The following is a 19,722-nucleotide window of genomic DNA, read 5'->3' as shown; positions in this document are numbered from 1 at the left end:
TTGAGACTTAGTTCTCTATTTTTTTCTAAGCAGATCTTTCAAGGATGGAGAAATTTAGTGAAAGCACTGAACAAAAAGACAAAATGAATTCCTGAAAAAAAAATGGCTTTATTATTGATTGTACAAACTGTTCTTTAAAAAATAACAAACATATTGCCTAGCCAGTGTGGTTCAGTGGTTGAGCGTGGACCTATGAACCAGGAGGTCACAGTTCCATTCCCAGTCAGGGCACATGCCCAGGTTGTGTGCTCTATCCCCAGTAGGGGGCATGCAGGGGACAGCCGATCAATCTCTCATTTCCCCCCTCCCTTCCTCCCTGAAATCAATTAAAAATATATTAAAAAATAATAACAAACATACAAATTAAAACACTTTTTTGTGGAGTAGGGTTGGAGGAGGCTGCAGAGGAAGCTTGATGCATTGAGAGAACACAAAACAATCCAGTTTCCTTCTTACTTTGTGCTAGAATAAAGAGAACACTGTTGGATTCCTGCATCTAGACTGCAGATTTGCCTATCTGATGCTTTTAAAGTTAACATTTAAATAGTTAACTTTTAAAAGGTAATTAAATTGAGCTTTCATCATATAACTATGTGGCTAGTTTATTATACTGATAGAGTATATAATATATTTATAACTCATTTGAATCTAAAATACAAGTACAAAATCTTATTCTAAACCTTTGAGGCCAGATGTATTTCAGAATTCCAAATTTCTTTTATTTATAAAAAGGTAATGATGTACATATTTGGCATATCACATCACCAGCTTCCCCAGTAGTTTCTAGGACAGCAAGCACCCTGAAATAAAAAATAAATATGTTTTCAGCAAAATGTATGAAGAGTTATACCACAGGAGGTAAGTCTTGATCATAAATAGCTTTACATCAGTTTAGGTCAGATTTTGAGGCTGAATCTGCCACAAACTTAAGAAAAAACTGTAGGTTGCAGAGCTTTTTGGCCTTCACAACAGTGTGTAAATCTAGTATTCAGGTCTACTCTGCGAACTGCCAAAAATCAGTAAGGTTTTCTGTTTGTAAATAGGGAAATTTTAATTTAACATTATATTATTTTTAATGGTTTTATTTTTTAGTGTATGTGTTGTTCTGTTTTAGTAACTAGGTGGTTCAAGCACAAGAATGTATTTCAGCCGATTCCATAAACACTGAAAGACAATCAAAGATTTGGAGAAATGTGTACAGCCAATCTTTGCCATAAAGCAACAGGATATTAGGCATACATTCTGCTGCAAGAAAACCATCATTCTTTTTCTGTTAGGAGTACTTTGGGTAAAAGCATTTCCCATTCTATTTTATTATATACTAGAGGCCCGGTGCACAAAAATTTGTGCACTCGGCGGGGGGGGGGGGGGGGGGGCCCTCAGCCTGGCCTGTGCCCTCTCACAGTCTGGGACCCCTCGGGAGATAACAACCTGCTGGCTTAGGCCTGCTCCCCGGTGGCAGAGGGCAGGCCCAATCCCTAGGTGCAGCCCCTGGTCGGGCTCAGAGCAGGGCCGATTGGGGAGTTGGGGCGCCGCCCCCTGTCATGCACAGAGCAGGGCGATCGGGAGGTTGTGATGCCACCCTCAGTCACGCTCAGGTTAGGGCTGATTGGGGGGTTGGGGCACCGTCCTCTGTCACACTCAAGGCAGGGTCGATGGGGAGATTGCGGTGCCACCTCCTGTCATGCACAGAGCAGGGCCAATCAGCGGGTTGGGGCGCTGCCCCCTGTCACGCACAGAGCAGGGCCCATCAGGGGGTTGGGGCGCCGCCCTCTATCATGCACAGAGCAGGGCCGATCAGGGGGTTGGGGCGCCGCACCCTGTCACACACAGAGCCGCAGGGCAATCGGGGTTGGGGAGCTCCCCCCTATCAGGCACAGAGCAGGGCTGATCAGGGGGTTGGGGCGCCTTCCCCTGTCACAAACAGAGCAGGGTGGATAGGGAGGTTGTGGCCCTGCCCCCTGTCACACACAGAGCCGCAGGGCAATCAGGGGGTTTGGGCGCTGCCCCCTGTCACGCTGATCCTGGTGCTGGGAGGCCTCGCGGCTCCACTGATCCCGGTGCTGGGAGGCATCTTACCCTTTTACTATATAGGATAGAGGCCTGATGCATGGGTGGGTGCCAGCTGATTTGCCCTGAAGGGTGTCCTGGATCAGGGTGGGGGTCCCCACTGGGGTGCCTGGCCAGCCTGGGTGAGGGGATGATGGCTGTTTGCAGCTGGTCACACACCCTTCAGGGTGGGGGTCCCCACTGGGCTGCCTGGCCAGTCTGGGTGAGGGGCTGAGGGCTGTTTTCAGGCTGGTGGGTGATTGAAGCTCCCAACCGCTCCTTTTTTTCTTCTTTTTTCTTTTTTTTTTTATTCTGGGCCAGCTTTAGCTTTGTGGCTTGGCTCCAGCTCTTAGGCCTCCCCTGCTCAAAGTAGGTTTCTGGCCTTTGCTTACAATGTTGCGATCCTGCTGGCTGAAGCCAGGCAGACTAAAGCAGGTTTCTGGGGTTTTGTTTAGCTTCTATATTTGTTACATAGTTGCTTAGAGTTGCAGCTCAGAGGCCTGCAGCGGCAGGCGGGGAACGTTGGAGTCCTCCGTCACTGAAGCAAGCAATCCTCATGTTAGTTTCAAGCTGCCTGGCTGCTGGTCGCCATCTTGGCTGGCAGTTAATTTGCATATTGCCCTGATTAGCCAATGGGAAGGGTAGCGGTCGTACGCTAATTACCATGTTTCTCTTTTATTAGATAGGATTATTAATCAGGGTCAGTTTTATTTCCTGCAACAGTGTTGTGAGATAGAATCTTATTTCTTATTTCAAGTAGGGCTAAGTCTAATCACTTACATAAGAGGCTTCTGAGGGGAACATATATGTTTCAGGAAAATGAGTGAAGGATTGTATTATGTGGCAAGTCTGCTTCCCCCAGCCCTGTATTTACAGTTGGACATTGTGTATTGAATTTTACATAATATTTTAAAACCTAAGATGATGTCTACTAGTTCCCATTTCTGTTTAAAGTATTAGGTTTGCCTTCTCCCTAATCTGATCAGAATAATACTTTTGGTTCATCTATTGTAGTTAGTCATGACATTTTTTGTACGATTACAAAGCTCTGCTGACCATCACTCATAATTCAATGGTAAATAATTCCAATCATAATACAACTTGTTATTTAGTAATTTCATGCAATATAGTTAGTGGTGTAGCACAGGTGAAAAATAATCCATTACTCAGGATCTTCTTAAGCCATAAAACTTACAGCCATTAAGAAATCAGGGGGCACGGCTCATTTGGAGATTGGCAGAAGATAGCATTATGCCAAAATGGATGTTGCTTAGTTGTTTGGTTTTTCTTCCTCTTATTTAAAAACAAACAAACATAAGAATAACTTTGCATGGCACAGAAATTGACACAAGCATTGAGAACTCTCTGCCTTCTTTGCTATCAGAACCCAGATCCAACATGTCTTATTTTTCTTCTGTGATCCGGACTTACCTCTTTATATGGTCATTACCACAACTTTGCCAGTGTATTAGTGCTACTCCAGTCTCTCTAACGTCTAAATGTTTTTTTCACCTTCCAGAATTTTTAATTTCTTACTGGGCTTGTTAAGAACTACTAAGTAGTATCTTTCTTCCATTTTTATCATTTCTCTCCAGAGCAACACAATCTTTCTCACACCCTACTGCCTGTCTTGCAAATACATATACAGTCTTCTTTTTATGATTTGGATGAAACCTGTAATAACAGTTACTAGAATCTGATGGACTGTTTCAAAACATGTGTGAATTGTTATGGGAGCAGATGATTTATCCTAGGCACTACTGTAGTGGGCAAAATACTATATATTTAGGTACTTATATTTTAGGCATGTGTTAATTTTCATTTAATATATTGTAAAACACATACTACATTTATCTCTTTTTTTTGTAAGAGAACATTTATTGGATAAATTATAGAAGTAGAAAAATTAATTCCTAGAAGAAATGGTCTTAGGAAAGAGCCATTATGGAGGTAAAGGAAGGGCCCTTGGAGCTTGGAAGTGAGGAAGCTAATGGTAAGAGGCCTTGGGGGTGGGGGAGAGGAAGGGTAGGAAAAGACAGGGGCATGCTCCCAGGAGTTAGAGCGCACTGGGTCCTCCTTCCTAAGGGTTTAGGGTGGAGATTCTAGGGGAGGTCCTAGGGAAGATCTCAATAGAATATTCAGCAGTTTTTCATGTGTGTCCTTCCAGGGTTGTGGTCTCCATTGATGGATTGGCATTTCAGTGCAGCTGGTCTTGACATCAGCAGTTTTTCTATCATTTGATTTTTATTGAAATACCAAAAGTATTGGTTTTAAATCATTTGATTGTAGAGTGGTTAATACTCTAGTCTTAATTAAAATTGAGTACTTAATGCCATTTATGTATCAAAAGCAAAGGAATTCTTATGTGTATTTATAAATGCTAATGTAGAGATAGATTTACACTTTCTGCATAACCAGTGTAACCTCAGTATGAGCTGGTTCAATTCATGAGAAAAATGCCTTCTATGGCATAACATATTTCTTAGTATAGAAAAGTCTTGGTTATATGAATCCTGGAAGTGATTTTTTCCCCCCACATTGCCTATTTTCCTTGATCTTTGAATACAAATTATGGTATTTTTAAAATGTATAACTACTACCAGCAAAAGGATAGAAATGGTATTTAAAGAACAGTCATGAACAGCAAAACAGCAACAACCATTTGATAGGAATTCCTAACATTTGCCCTAGGGCAGGGGTGGGCAACCCCTGGCACACGTGCCAAACATGGCAAGCCAGTAACTTTTGCTGGCACGTGAAACCCTCTCTTATAATCTTCCATTTACATTTTTTTCTTAATATCGACTTTTTTATTTTTCAGATAAATTCAGTGTAGGTGCATCTTAGATAAATAAATAATTTTACATAAAAAGTTATCTTAAAGACCATAGACATGGATTGACGAGAGAGGGGAAGAGCAATTTCTATGCCTCTGCCTTAACTCTCCCTGCCTTCCTAGATCCGACCAGTGTTTTGGTTTCATCCACATACGCTTGTGAATCTTTGTTCTCAGTGATGAATTTTGTTAAGTCTCGTAATAGGAGTAGCCTGACGGTTGAAAGTAGTAGCTCATGCATATCTCTGAAGGTCACGAAATATAAACCTGATGTAAAATCTCTGTCATCAGTGATGCAGCAGCAAAAGTCCCACTGATATCAAACGGAGTCATAAAATTTTCTGTCGGACTATCAGTGTACATGTATACATTAAAAAATAAATCTATTGCCGAAACCGGTTTGGCTCAGTGGATAGAGCGTCGGCCTGCGGACTGAAGGGTTCCGGGTTCGATTCCGGTCAGGGGCATGTACCTGGGTTGCGGGCATATCCCCAGTGGGGGATGTGCAGGAGGCAGCTGATCGATGTTTCTCTCTCATCGATGTTTCTAACTCTCTATCTCTCTCCCTTCCTCTCTGTAAAAAATCAATAAAATATATTTTTAAAAAAATAAATCTATTTTTCATCATCATATACTGTGTTTTTGTTGCTCAAATGAATTTTATTATTTCTTCAAAGTTCTTCACATACGTACACCGTAAGAGATATCAAGTAGGCGTAACATGTTCTCAAAAAATTAGGGTTGGCACGCAGAAGAATTTTGACTCAGAGATTTTACTGGTTTTGGCACACACTCACAAAAAGGTTGCCCACCACTGTCGTAGGGTGTTGAGATTAACCCAATTGATAAAAAAGCCTTTCCTTGTTTAGAAATTAATGAGACCAGTTAAGTTATACCAACCTAATTTTAGAAAGATAAATTATGAATGTTGGAATGAAAACAAAGCAGAAGAATTAGCCAACATTGGCAACATTATAGAAATTAATTTAAATTTGCATCAAGCCAGAAACTTATTGTTTGTGAATGATGAGGCTTCTGTATACTTTTGTACAACTGTAATGAGAAAGAATTATACTTACTTGATTAAGGACTGGCTTTGCTAATTGTGAAACTAGGATAAAAAAATTCTTTTTACTATAAGTTTCAGATATCTGTATTCATATCTGCCTATATCCCTTGCACAATACTCTAACTTTTTAAAAGAAAGTCTTTTGTTCATTGCTGTAGTCAGTTGAAAGTGATCCAAACTGAGTGTAGCTGTAACTTATACAATTGTAGCAAAATATACTGATGCCTTAGTATATTATTATTAAAAAACCCCCCACCACATCACCGAGTGTGTATTTGTTTCTTATTGCTGCTATAACAAATTACCACAATTTTAATGACTTAAAATAATACATATGTATTATCTTATACTTCTAGAGGTCAAAACTTTAAAATCAAGGTGTGACAGAGCTGTGTTCCTTCTGGAAGCTGTAGGGGATGCAATATACAGAATGTTTGTGTCCTCCCCAGATTTATATGTGGAACTCTAATCCCGAAGGTGATGGTATTAGTGAATGGGGACTTTGGGAGGTGATCAGGTTATGAAGGTGGAGCCCTCATGAGTGGGATTAGTGCCCTTATAAAAGAGACCAGAGAGAGCTCCCTCTCCCCTTCACCATGTGAGGACAGGTCTCCACCAGATATCAAACCTACCAGGACCTTGATCTTGGACTTTCCAACCTCCAGAACTGTGAGGAGTAGATGTTTATTGTTTAAACCACCTAGTGTATGGTGTCTTTGTTGTAGCAGCCTGAACTGACCACACAGGTAAAGTCAGTTGATAATCATTTCCTTACCTTTTCCAACTTCTAGCAACAGCCTGCACTCCTTGGCTCCTGGCCTTTAGCCAGCAATCCTGCCATTCCATCCTTAGCACCAGTTACCGACTTTCTTTCTCTGACTTTCTTACTTCTCTTTTCCATTTGTAAATATTTTTGTGAAAACGTTAGGCCCACTCAGATAATCCAGAATCTTTCTATCTCAAGAGCCTTAATTTTATCACATCTGCAAATGTCCTTCTGCCATGTAGATCTTTATTGTTAAATCTCAATTATTGGGGATGCGCTTTAATTGTTTAAATATAGTTGTGAGACATGGAGCTGACTGGACTCAAATCCAGTAGAGGTTGTGGAACATCATTTTTTTTTAAGTTACTGATTAGTAATTGCTCTGGGGTTATCACTACAGCATCAAGATTAAAACTTTTTTAGTTTTATGTTTCAGTAGATCACCTTGCCTCTCACTCTACTCTTCTTATTGAGGCTATCATGAACTTTCTTTAAGAAAAAAAATGGGTTTTTTTGTTTTGTTTTGTTTTTATTTGAGAGAGATAGAAACATCAACATCGATGGGCTGCCTCCAGGGATGGAACTCGCAACCTGGGCATGTGTCCCGACGGGGAACCGAACTGGCAACCTCCTGGTGCATGGGTTGAAGTTCAGCCACTAAGCCACACCAGCCAGCCTATCATGAACTTTTGTTACCTTAAAACATCCTGGTTTCCTATCCATGCTCCCATCCTGTTTTTCATGAAGAGTTGAACCCTATCTTTTCAAAAACTAACTTCCCCATTTGTAGTCTGAAACTTGGAACTGCTCTTCTCTTGGATCTACATTTACAAATATTTGTAAGTCTTCTCTTTCAAACAAACAGACAGACAGATAAATCTTTCTTCCTATCTTTTCCCTGAAGCTACTCTTTCATCTAGTGAAGCCTTAATTTCTTTTTTAATTTCTGCCTCCCTTTAAATAGGCATTCTCTCAGGGTCTGTCTTTAGTCCACTTTAGTTTTTCTTGCTCTTTTCCTGGGAAATCCTACTTATTCCCATGACTTCATCTGTCACTGAGCCCTAATCTCTTTACTGAAGGTCAGCTGCTCTGTTCCACCTACCCGTACATACCACTCAATATAGTCAAAGATAAACCTATTTTTTCATCATGTTCTACCCCCATCCTCTTATCCTTAAAAGATCAACAGCCAACAAATCAAATACACTCTGTCTTTCCCATGTTGATTGATTTGATTACCATTTTCCTAGTCACCTAGTTAGAGAGAAATAGTTGTGTGGCTAGAAAACATCCAGAGTTATTGCAGTCTGAGTCAAGATTGCAAAAAAGTTTCAAGTATGTAAGTTTCCTTGCCCTCAAACGCTGTAGCTTGTTTTTAATGTACCTAACCAATCTAATGCATTTTCCTGATTACACGCAGGTCTGCAATTAAGGCGTTGCGTCCTGGAGGGTTACTTGTGTACTCTACATGCACACTTTCCAAAGCAGAAAATCAGGATGTGATCAGTGAAATTTTAAATTCCTGCAGTAATATCATGCCTGTGAACATAGAGGAAATGGCAAGGACTTGCTCCCAAGACTTCGCATTTGCGCCCACTGGCCAGGAGTGTGGACTTTTGGTGATTCCAGAAAAGGGCAAAGCGTGGGGCCCAATGTACGTAGCCAAACTGAAAAAATCGTGGACTGTATGAACTTGGTGATGTGCACTTTGGAAACTGTGTCCATGTACTATTGTATTTATTTTTTCTGGGCTTTCTACATGTGAACATTTAAATAATTATGGAGATCTGTTTTGGAATCCAGGTTGCTAGTTTTAGATGCTAGTTAATACTCTAGCATCTCAGAGTTTAGGCTTGAGAATTTTACAGGTGTATATTTTTCCTAGAAGTACATCTACAGCAGTGATTTAAGGTGGTGCAGATGGTGTTTGTTCTGTATAATAAAATTGCTGTCTTTTACGTAGCATTTTGTAGTTAAATTAATCTACATGGTTTTGTGCATAGGATGTTTGGAAGTACATCCTATCCATGAGGTTGGTACTTTGAACCTTTAAAAATGCACATTTGCTGGCCCTCTTAGGATTTGTCTCCTTATCAAATATACAGATTCTTTGAGAGTTTTCCTCCCCCTTTTTCTTAAGAACTGATTGGTATTCTGAGACTAACTTCTTAAGCAGCTCTATTTCTAGTTCTAGCAAAATATGTTTCCTACTTGCTAAGTTGTTTTTTGTTAAGGACTGTCTTCTGTTTACTGCAAAGGTCAGTGACTCTACTGACATCAGCTTTATTTCTGCACGATTTTTGTATTCACAAATACAAATTGAAAGGGGGAATTTTGTTGAAAGGCCATTAGAAGAGCAGATTCACATGCACATGTTTGACTTTCGACATTCAGCTAGTAGAATAATGGAGTCTGTCCAGCAGACTATAAAGCAAGTGCTTGAAACAAAACCAGAATGATTAATAACTGCAATAACTGGAACTATATTCGGAGAGTTTTGTTACATAATTGCAGTTATAATGAGCACCACCGAATCTGATTATCTTAGAGTTGCAATCTGGAGGGGCTTTTTATTTCACTCTGTTATGAAATGTTATGTGAGAGTATGATGTCACATGTTAATGCACAAGAGGGAGATGCCTAATGAGAGTGGATTATATTATTACTAAAACCCAATACATTTACTAAGTGGCTCTCCCTGTTTACATATATCTTGGGAATGTTGTACACATTTCTGTATATGTACTTAGAGTTTTAGTTTCAGGGTGGATCATGTGTTTTCTCTAGAAATTGCTTCACTTAGAGTCCAAACATATTTTTCCAACTGTTAAGAAAAAGTATGCACACTTCAAAAGATTATATCATTTTGGAAATAAGCATTTTTTTAAAAAACTCTGACTATTCTATATAATAAAAGCCTAATATGCAAATTGTCCCCTTGACCGAGAGTTAGCCCGGAGTTCAACCCAGAGTTCGACCAGGGGGCGGGGCTGGCCAGCCAATTGAGGGAAGGCCCTGGCTGGTAGCAGTGGCAGGCAGCTAGGGGCAGGAGAAGGGAGGTCCCGGCCGGCTGCCGGTAGCTGATAGGGACCCTACTCATGCACGAATTTCATGCACTGGGCCTCTAGTATAAATATAAAATTATGCTGAAGTTGAAGCTTTTTGAATTGTTTATCCTATTCTGTGCATGTAAATAGACTATTTACCTATTAGCTTTTTTTGTTTTGCAAGCATGTATAACTGGGTTACTGAAACTGGGAAGTCTGAGGAAGAATGTTTATTCTATACCTTCATTCCATTAACCTTTTTATTTTTTTAGAATGCTTCATGAATTTGCATGTCATCCTTGCACAGGGGCCATGCTAATCTTATCTGTATCATTCCAATTTTAGTATATGTGCTGCTGAAGCGAGCACAACCATTTTTTTCTTTATATCTAATCAATATATTTAAAGAAAAGCTGGATCTCTTAGACTCAATCAGATATACTGGGATAATAAAGAAGATTAACGATAATGGAAAAAGGTATTTGTTTGTGTGTGTGTGCTCATTAATTTTTTTCAATATGAAATCCTGCCTTTAGATACTGTAGGTTTAAGAAGTGCATTCATTCTGAGTAGGTTAATCACAAAGTGAATTTTCACAGTGCACTTCATTGAATGTCATTATTTCCCCAACACAATGCCATGAAGCCTGTTCTGAGTACTCAGTGTGCATTGGATTAGACCTTCCTATGAGTACTTTAAAAATGCAACTATATATGTGTATATAGATATCTCACTTTATTATTAACAATCATTATAATGAAACAGCTGACATTTATCTATTGACCATTAAATATTTGATTGTTATATATACATACAACTTTAAAAAAAGATAGATAGCTTTTTTGATCTTTTAAACAGTTTCAGGAGTGAGTATTGTAACTACCTTTTGTAGATGAGAAAACCAAGCTCAGTACTATTCTTGGGTCCAAGATTAAAACTAGCTCCAAAGGCCAGGCCCTTGTCCCTCTCTGCACTATGCTGTCTCTCAGGATATCCTATATAATAAAGGGCCAGGGACCATAAGCAGAATGACCGAAAGGACCGCTCAACCAGTTGCCATGAGGTGCATTGACCACCTCTCAGTCCCTCCCCTCCCCCACCTCCCCCATCCTCCCACCTCTGCCTGCAGGCAAGGGAGGAACCATGGGGAAGTGGGTGGCGGCGGGGTGGGACTGGGGACTGGCTAGTAGGCAGAACAGCTGACCTCCCCCTGGCCTGTAGGCTCCAATAGATCAGTGATGGTGAACTGGGGAACGGGGGTGGGTGGTGGGAGGACCAGGCTGGCTGTCAGGCAGTTGGGATCCCCAGCTCATCCCCAGCTGCTCGGGGGCTCAGGCCAGCGGGCAAGCAGACACTGGCGACTTCACCTCCATGCGTGTGCGCTGGGCAGCTGCTGATGGAATGCGCTGCCCGCTTTGGGCTGCTCACATGGGCGCCGCTGCTGCCGCTGCTGCTGGGGCTTGCAGTGCTGACAGAAGCTGTGGGGTACACCTGCGACCTACCCGCCCCCGGGGGAGGAGGCAGCGTTAGGCTTGGGGACTGGCGAATGGGCAGAAGATGGCCCTGATCGCAGGCTAGGCCTCGGGACCCTACCCACACGATTTTGTGCTCAGGGCCTCTAGTAGGTTATAAGAACCCTCAGGGTCACCCACTGGCTTTACCCTTATTCTCCATTGCTCAGTTTTCTAAAGCAATTCCCTATCCACAGGGAATCTAGGGTGAGTCAATATTTGGGTTTTTTTTTTTACCCCAAATATTTTAGGGTGTGTTCTAAAGAAGTACTTCTTGTGATTGTCATACCCAGAAATATCCCAAGGACATACTCTGTGCCTTCCTTTTCTTTGCAGATGCTGAACTGAAGAATAGAAATTTGGAGCAGCCTTGCAATGTCAATTGAAAAGCAAGGAGTAATTGATACTACTTTCTGTGGCATTGAGTTACTTTCAAAATAGCTTTATAAAAATTTAGGTTGCTTACCAACACATTAACTTCTCTCTGCCATCAGCACACTGAACAGCCACTAGTTTCAGAAATAGACTATGAATAAATGTAATGCATTTAAATGGTGTGTACTGAATTTTTAAAGCATCAGATACTATCTGTGGTTTGGAATCAAGGCAGTCTGCAGTCCTTTTATCCAATTATATATATCCATCTAGCCTTATGCTCAAGATTGCATGTTATCCCCTTAGCAGTATTGTGAAAAATATCCTTTTATACAGGATGAGTAGACATAAAATAATAGAGACCAGACCACTGGCTATGCAACTAAATGAAATAATAGAGACCAGACCACTGGCTATGCAACTATTGTTGCAAATCCAATAGGCCCTTATCCAACTAGGCTGTATCTTGGGAGATAAGCATCAGATAATCTGCATAGGCTAATGTAACTCATCTGGAATACAAAGAAAAAACTGGAACCAATAGCAACACTTTTATTAGATACCTGGAAGTCTTTTGATGCAATTGAACGGGCTACTTGTATTATGTGCTAGGTAAATTTGACTTTGGGGACAAATAGAACAGCACATTTTACTTTCAACCCATTTATATGGTTCAAATAAATGGTTTATAGTCTCTCTTTCCTTGCCTTATTGTTGCATTGTGGAGGGAAGAAAGGATGGTGCCCATGATTGATGGAATTCTTCTGGCTGACATTGAGCTATAATATCACCCAGGTCCCATGGGTATCTGAAGGGTATTCAGATGAAAGTTCATAAGTTAACTAATATCTGCTGATAATCTACTTTTTGTTCCAAAAGCCCTAACAACATCTGTCCTGAAAACATTAAAAGTAATATTATAATTTGAAGTGGCTTCAGGCTGCAAAGTCATTGGGTGTGAATCAGAAATACTGTTTTTACAAGGGGATGTTTTCATATTTTTCTACCCAGTAGAGGAATTGCTAGATTATATGGTAGTTATACTTTTAATTTTTAAAGGAACTTTCATACTGTTTTCCATAGTGGCTGTATCAATTTACATTTTTATACCTGAAATTTGTTATTAACCAGTTACTTCAATAAATTGATAGAATAGTTTCTATTCATATTATTGTATGACATTTAAAATAAAAAAAGAATTGATTTGGGATTCTCACTAGGAAAACAATAGAGTAAAAAAAATGTAAAATTGATCTGTAATTCAGTAGTAAGGTTTTTAAGAAATAGGTTTCATTAAATCTAGGGAGGAAGAAAGCCTAGAGTGTATACTTCTTAATTTATTTATTTTTTAAAACCTTTATTGTTGAAAGTATTACATATGCCTTCTGTTTCCTCCACGTAGCCGTTCTAGCCCACCTCCGCCCCCCACACCAGCTCTTCACCATCCCATTGTCTGTGTCCATGCTTTATGCATATAAGTTCACTGGTTGATTTCCCCCGACCTACCCACTCACACCTCGTCACCCTCCCTCCTCCCCCCACCTTCCCTCTGAGACTAGAGTATATACCTCCTTAAAATTTAATTAGCTCAATCAAATATTAACTCCATACCTTTCTGTAACTTTTCATAAATGAATTTCTTCAATCATGTGAGACCATACAGTCATGTTGAAATTGTGCGAAAGCATATGCTACCTTAGGAAAAGGACTATTTTCCTCACTGGAAGCTATTTGATGGAATACGTTATGATTCAATTAAGCTTGCTATGGCTTGTCAAAAGGAATTTTCTGCTGTATATTGCTGTGGAAGAGCCCATTATTCACAAATAACTATTCAACCTAGCAGATTCAACAAAGACTAAAAATGTATTGCCTATTGAAAAATAAGAAACAGGACTATAGCACACAGCTATTCCCTAGTTCTTAAAAAAAAGTAGGAGTAAAAGTACACATATTAACAAGAATGAATAAATTTAAGAGGGATTAGCATTGGTGACAGGGGAAAAGAGGGACGAGCTTATTCCATTTTATAATTAAGTTATAGAGAGATTACTCATTTACTCACCTAAACAAGATGTTAACAACTTTCCAAAATGGTAAACCTTTCTCCCCTTCTTATTTCACAGCAGTACACTGGCTTGAGGGGTAGAAGAATTTGTGCTCACTCATGATTTGTTAGTGGGAAGGATTACTGTCTGTTTGTAGCTCAGAGCTGGCAACTCTTAAGAAAAGGAAAGTGGGGATGTGGTAGTGGCAAGTAGCATGATGCTACTGGAAATTGTTTTGGGTGATGTGTGATATTTTTAGCCATGAATAGCCAACATAACAAGCTATACCACATTTCTACATTGATAGACATCCGTCTTGACTTAATCATAAAAAAATTTATGTGTAAGTCTTAAATTATAACAAGTGTGTTTAATAAATTCAACAATACACAAACTACCTATGCTCTTTAATAAAAATATTTCTTTTTTCATATATTCTGGTACAGATAATCTCTGTTACATTTTCCTTATGAAGCTATAGCTATGCCCATAGATGCATTATTAGCTATCTAGTTAACCTGACCACATAGAGTTAACTCAGCAGGCTTCTTTTCCATCCCACAGTATTGAGTTGGCTGAAGCAATTTGATAGTTTCAGAAGAGGTGATTTTTTTTAACCAAGAGAGTGGTTCTGAAGAGGTTTAAGTGGGATCTGAAATATCACTTTGGGGTAGGGTCTGGAATGAGTCAGTCAAACATGCTTCAGAAGGGAAGGACACTATGATAGGCCTGGAGGGTTTAGTATACACAGGAAGCACATTACAACTCCCAAAAAGGTTTATGTGTTCATCTACCTGGTCACACACTCTATATTTACTGAGGATGTCAGTGTCTAGCTCATATCTTCTCCATTGCAACTCCTGCCACAGGCTGAATTGAACATCTCTATGAAAAACTTGTCCAATATCCTGCCTTCCTGATTCCTCCTCAGTGGCTCTTGTCTCCATTGTCTTCAGCAACTCACACTCCTAGGTATTCCTTAGAACTTGGCATTGTCTGGAGCCACACTCTCAATTGACCTTCCTACATGTTGGAAATTTTTTTATCTGCCCTGTCCAGTATGGTAACCATTGCAAATCTATTGAACACTTGAGGAAAATAATTGTAATTTTAATTATTTTTAATGTAAATAGCCATATGTCACTAGTGACCTTCATACTGGATAGCACAGATCTAAAATTTCTCCACTTAGGAAAATTTAATCTCAGTACCTTCTGTTCTTTCATCTCTCTTATTCTCATTAAAAACTGCAATCCAATTTCCTTGACACCTGTTGTTTTTAAACCTTCATTCCCTAAGACTATAGTTTCCTCCCCTGGTCTCCTTCCCTTATTGATTCTGGATGCTATGGTTGATTCCCTAAACTAATTTCTCACAGTACTTTCATCTCCTTCATGCTCTTATACTCCACTGCATCTGATATTTAAACTTTCATCTCTAGATCGGTCCAATAGTCCATGTTTCTACTGACATATCTAGATAGTTGAGCATTGTTTAGAAAAGAAAATCATAGAGCAGTACAGATTGATGGCGCTGAAAATTTACACACCTGTGCAGATTGATTTCACTACAAATTCATGTTCACCTGCCTCCTATGACTTTTACACTGCTCAGTAACTTTGGCTCTTCTTTGGCCAACTTCCTTTTCCATTCTCATTAGTGGTTTGTCCAAACTTCCACTATTCTCTGTTACTCTCTTATATAAACACTCTCCTCTTTTCTCCCTAGAAGATACCCCTGCCTCCTAGTTTCTTCTGAAAATGGTGGTCATCAGAGTGAATGTCCGTAATCATTCCTGATGCATACACCTTATATTTGGAAGCACCACCATCTATCTGACCCCACAAGTTAGTAAACAGGAAGTCGTGTGTAGTTTTTATGTATCTCTGTCTCATTCTCACTTCTAAATAATAATCAAATCTTACCTTTTATATTGTTCTCTTGTTGTTTACTACTATTGGCATTGCCTTAGTTAAGACCATCTAGCCTATCAAATTTTTTTTTCCATTTATTTTTTATTTTTTTTAATTTTTTTCATTTATTTTATTTTTTTAATTAAATCTTTATTGTTCAGATTATTACATTTGTTCCTCTTTTTTCCCCCCATAACTCCCCTCCTCCCAGTTCCCGCCCCACCCTCCGCCCTCACTCCCCACCCACTGTCCTCATCCATAGGTGCACGATTTTTGTCCAGTCTCTTCCCGCATCTCCCACACCCCTTTCCCCCCAAAGAATAGTCAGTCCATTCTGTTTCTATGTCCCTGATTCTATTATGATCACCAGATTATTTGTTCACTTGATTCTTAGATTCACTTGTTGATAGATGCATGTTTGTTGTTCATAATTTGTATCTTTACCTTTTTCTTCTTCTTCCTCTTCTTAAAGGATACCTTTCAGCATTTCATATAATACTGGTTTGGCGGTGATGAACTCCTTTAGCTTTTCCTTATCTGTGAAGCTCTTTATCTGACCTTCAATTCTGAATGATAGCTTTGCTGGATAAAGTAATCTTGGTTGTAGGTTCTTGGCATTCATCACTTTGAATATTTCTTGCCATTCCCTTCTGGCCTGCAAAGTTTCTGTTGAGAAATTAGCTGACAGTCATATGGGTATTCCCTTGTAGGTAACTGAGTTTCTTTCTCTTGCTGCTTTTAGGATTTTCTCTTTGTCTTTTGCTCTTGGCATTTTAATTATGATGTGTCTTGGTGTGGTCCTCTTTGGATTCCTTTTGTTTTGGGGTTCTCTGCGCTTCCTGGACCTGTAAGTCTATTTCTTTCACCAGGTGGGGGAAGTTTTCTGTCATTATTTCTTCAAATAGGTTTTCAATATCTTGCTCTCTCTCATCTTCTGGCACCCCTATAATTCTGATGTTGGTACGCTTGAAGCTGTCCCATAGGCTCCTTACACTATCTTCGTATTTTCGGATTCTTTTTTCATTTTGCTTTTCTGATTGGGTGTTTTTTGCTTCTTCGCATTTCGAATCTTTGACTTGATTCTTGCGCTCCTCTGGTCTGCTGTTGGGTGTCTGTACAATATTCTTTATTTCAGTCAGTGTATGCTTAATTTCTAGTTGGTTCTTTATCACAATATCGAGGGTCTCATTAGATTTCTTGAGGATCTCACTACATTTATTGGCGGTCTCACCAGTCTTTTCAAGGGCCTTACTAAGTTTATCGGCAGCTTCTAGACAGTTCTTGAGAGACCTTAAAAGTGTGGTTTTGAGCTCTATATCTTCCATTTCTGACATTTGCGTCCTGTTTCTTTGTCTCCGCATTTTTTTATCTTTTCTTGGTGCACCCCCTAGTGGTGTTTGTGCGCAGCCTTGTTGTAGTTAAGCCTTGATTGTTGTTGGCAATACTGGGGGTGATTTGACCTCCAGGCTAACTGGCTATGAGAGTTAGCTGTGTCTGCAGTGGGAGAGCTTCTGTGCTGGATCACAGGGCGGTGCTAATCTAGTGTTTGCCTGAGGCTATCAGGCAAGTGGCTCTGCGCAGGGCTTGGGCAGGGTGGGTCCCCGGGGATCTACAGGGTGGGCCGGATCAAGCAGTAATGGCTGCTCTCAGTTCCGTCCCTAGGGGCTCTGCCTCACAGAGTCCCAGCAACCGCTGCAAACCTCGGAGAGAAAGCTGCCTTCGAGTTCCGACTGAAGCCAGACAGTCCCGCTTCTCCCGTTTGAGTCTGGGTCCCTAGAGTCTCACCCGGATCTGGAGCTCAGAGTCTGAAACTCCCTCCCGATTGAAAACAACAACCGCGCCCTCTGCCGCCAGCCCGCTCCGTGCGCACTCCGAACCTGAGTATTTCACTTCAGCACTGCGCCTCCTCTGAGTCTGGGTATGATACTCTCTTTCCTTCTAGTTGTAGAATTTCCACTCAGCCAGCCTTCCTGTGGTTCTGGATGATGTCCGTTCCGTCTTTTAGGTGTACCCTTGAATTGGTTGTTCGAGGCAGCAATCTCCGGCATTAACCTATGCCGCCATCTTGGTTTCTCTAGCCTATTAAATTTTCTTCCCAATTCATCTTCCCACCTGCTACCTCACACCTCACAGTCCACACTGCCTGTTGCTGCAGAAGGGCTCATCCCACAACAAAATCCTAATATGGCATTACCTGCTCAGAATTCTTTAATGGTTCCCTGTTGCCTACAGGATGAAATCTGAACCCTTAGAACCCTTAGCATTTCATATTAGGTCCTCTAACTTTGCGATTTGTATCTCTCTTGCACACTCTTATTCTCTTACACACACACACACACACACACACACACACACACACACACACCTGCATCCTCTTTAACTTAATAAACCAGTAGTGAAGCCCTGCTGAGATCAGGTTCCAGACAGAATCTGGGACAGATTGAGTTGTGTGGCTCTAGGACAGAGGAAATATTTCCCTTGCACACCTGACCAGTACAAAATCCTCCCTTCATCTGGCCAAATCTTGGTCTGTTTGGGCCTTATAAACTCTGTTGGCTTCACCCTGATGAATCCTTGAGATACCCACCCCACCAAAAAGCTGTGCAAACAACCAGAAGGCGGCCTGGGGTATTTGCTGAGTGGCCTCAGACCCAGCACTGGCACTGAATTTGAACCTATATCAATCTAGTGAACACCACTGGCCTCCCCTGGTGACGCACTGAGAACGTACTTCATTCAACTTGAGAACTGCCTGAGGCTCTTTCAGTGACTGAGCCTAACAAGCATCTGGCAGGCAGAGGCCATGTGGTGTGTCTTGGTGCTTTTTCTGACCATCCCCTGGGCCTGGTGCTGGTGAAAGCTGGCCTTGGTATGCAATTTGGTCCTTCCCTCACACATCCAGGTCCAGGAGAGGCTGCCACAAACTGTGGATGGTTTTGTAGCTCCAAACAGGTTGGGTCTGACATTGCTCTACAGCAGAGTCTTTACCAAGAGGCACCAAAACCAACATGCCCAGGAGCCAGCTTCAGACAACATCAGAGTAGGATCCAATTACCTTCACACGCAGCATATCTAAAGGAAGATCTTAACAGGCACAAAACCCCGCTGAGGCAAATTTCCGCTTAGTGTGGTCAGCACATATGGAATAGCTCATACATTGTGGTCAGGGTTGAGCCTTACAGTTAGCCAGTTAGACAGATTGTATCGGCTGTGCACTACTGTCACCAGAAAAACATTGTACACAGGGACCTGAGGGCCAAGAACCTCTGAGGGTCGACCCCACACATGAACGTGCCAAGAGCAATCAAGACTCACTTGCAACAGGAGAGCCCACATAACCCAGACAAGGGACATTCCTGATGCACCCAGCTCAGGTAATCAAAGAGAATGCATCACTGCTTCCCATAGGAAACCTGCTACCAAGGCCACCCTACCAAGACTGGGAGTCATAGCAGATATAATTAATACATAGAAACACACACAAAGAGGCAACCAAAATGGGGAGACAGAGGAAAATGCCCCAATGAAAGAACAGGAGAAATCTCCAGAAAAAGAGCTAAATGAAACAGAGGCAAACAATTTATCAGATAAATAGTTTTAAAAAATAGTTATAAGGATGCTCAAGGAACTTAATGAGAACTACAACAGTATGAAAAGGACATAAAAACCATGAAAAAGAACATTCAGAAATAGAGAATACAATATCTGAAATGAAGAATAAACTAGAAGGAATAAATAGTAAGTTGAATGAAACAAAGGATTGAATCAGTGATTAGGAAGACAAGGTAGCAGAAAACACCCAATCAGAGCAGTAGAAAGAAAAATGTATTTAAAAAAAATGAGGCCAAGGCTGATGTGGCTCAGTTGGAGCATTCTCCCATACACTAAAAGTTTGCAGGTTCTATTTCCAGTCAAGGCACATATCTAAGTTGTGGGTTTGATCCCAAAGGGGCATGTATGGGAGGCCCCTGATCAATGTCTCTCTCTCTCTCTCTCTCTCTCTCTCTCTCTCTCTCTCTCTCTCTCCCTCTTCCCCTCTTTCTCTCTAAAAAAAGGTAGTTTAAGGGACCTTTGGGAAAACATCCACATCATAGGGTTATTATAAGGA

At 40.8% G+C, this 19,722-nt stretch overlaps 1 protein-coding gene across 1 annotated transcript in view; it reads left to right on the top strand.

Moving 5' to 3' along the window:
• NSUN3 (NOP2/Sun RNA methyltransferase 3) overlaps positions 1 to 10,239 on the top strand; it is a 71,699-nt gene extending 61,460 nt beyond the window's left edge. The window contains exon 6 of the mRNA XM_081086754.1: positions 8,141 to 10,239. Coding sequence (XP_080942880.1) covers positions 8,141 to 8,411 — 271 coding nt within the window. The 3' untranslated portion in view covers positions 8,412 to 10,239. The remainder of the gene's footprint in view (positions 1 to 8,140) is intronic.
• Positions 10,240 to 19,722: the final 9,483 nt, after the last annotated feature.

Source organism: Myotis nattereri (assembly GCF_964212035.1).
Source record: "Myotis nattereri genome assembly, chromosome: 3".
Taxonomy (NCBI): Eukaryota; Metazoa; Chordata; class Mammalia; order Chiroptera; family Vespertilionidae; genus Myotis; species Myotis nattereri.
The sequence above is the reverse complement of the archived record's forward strand: the minus strand, read 5'-3'. Positions and strand labels throughout refer to the sequence as shown.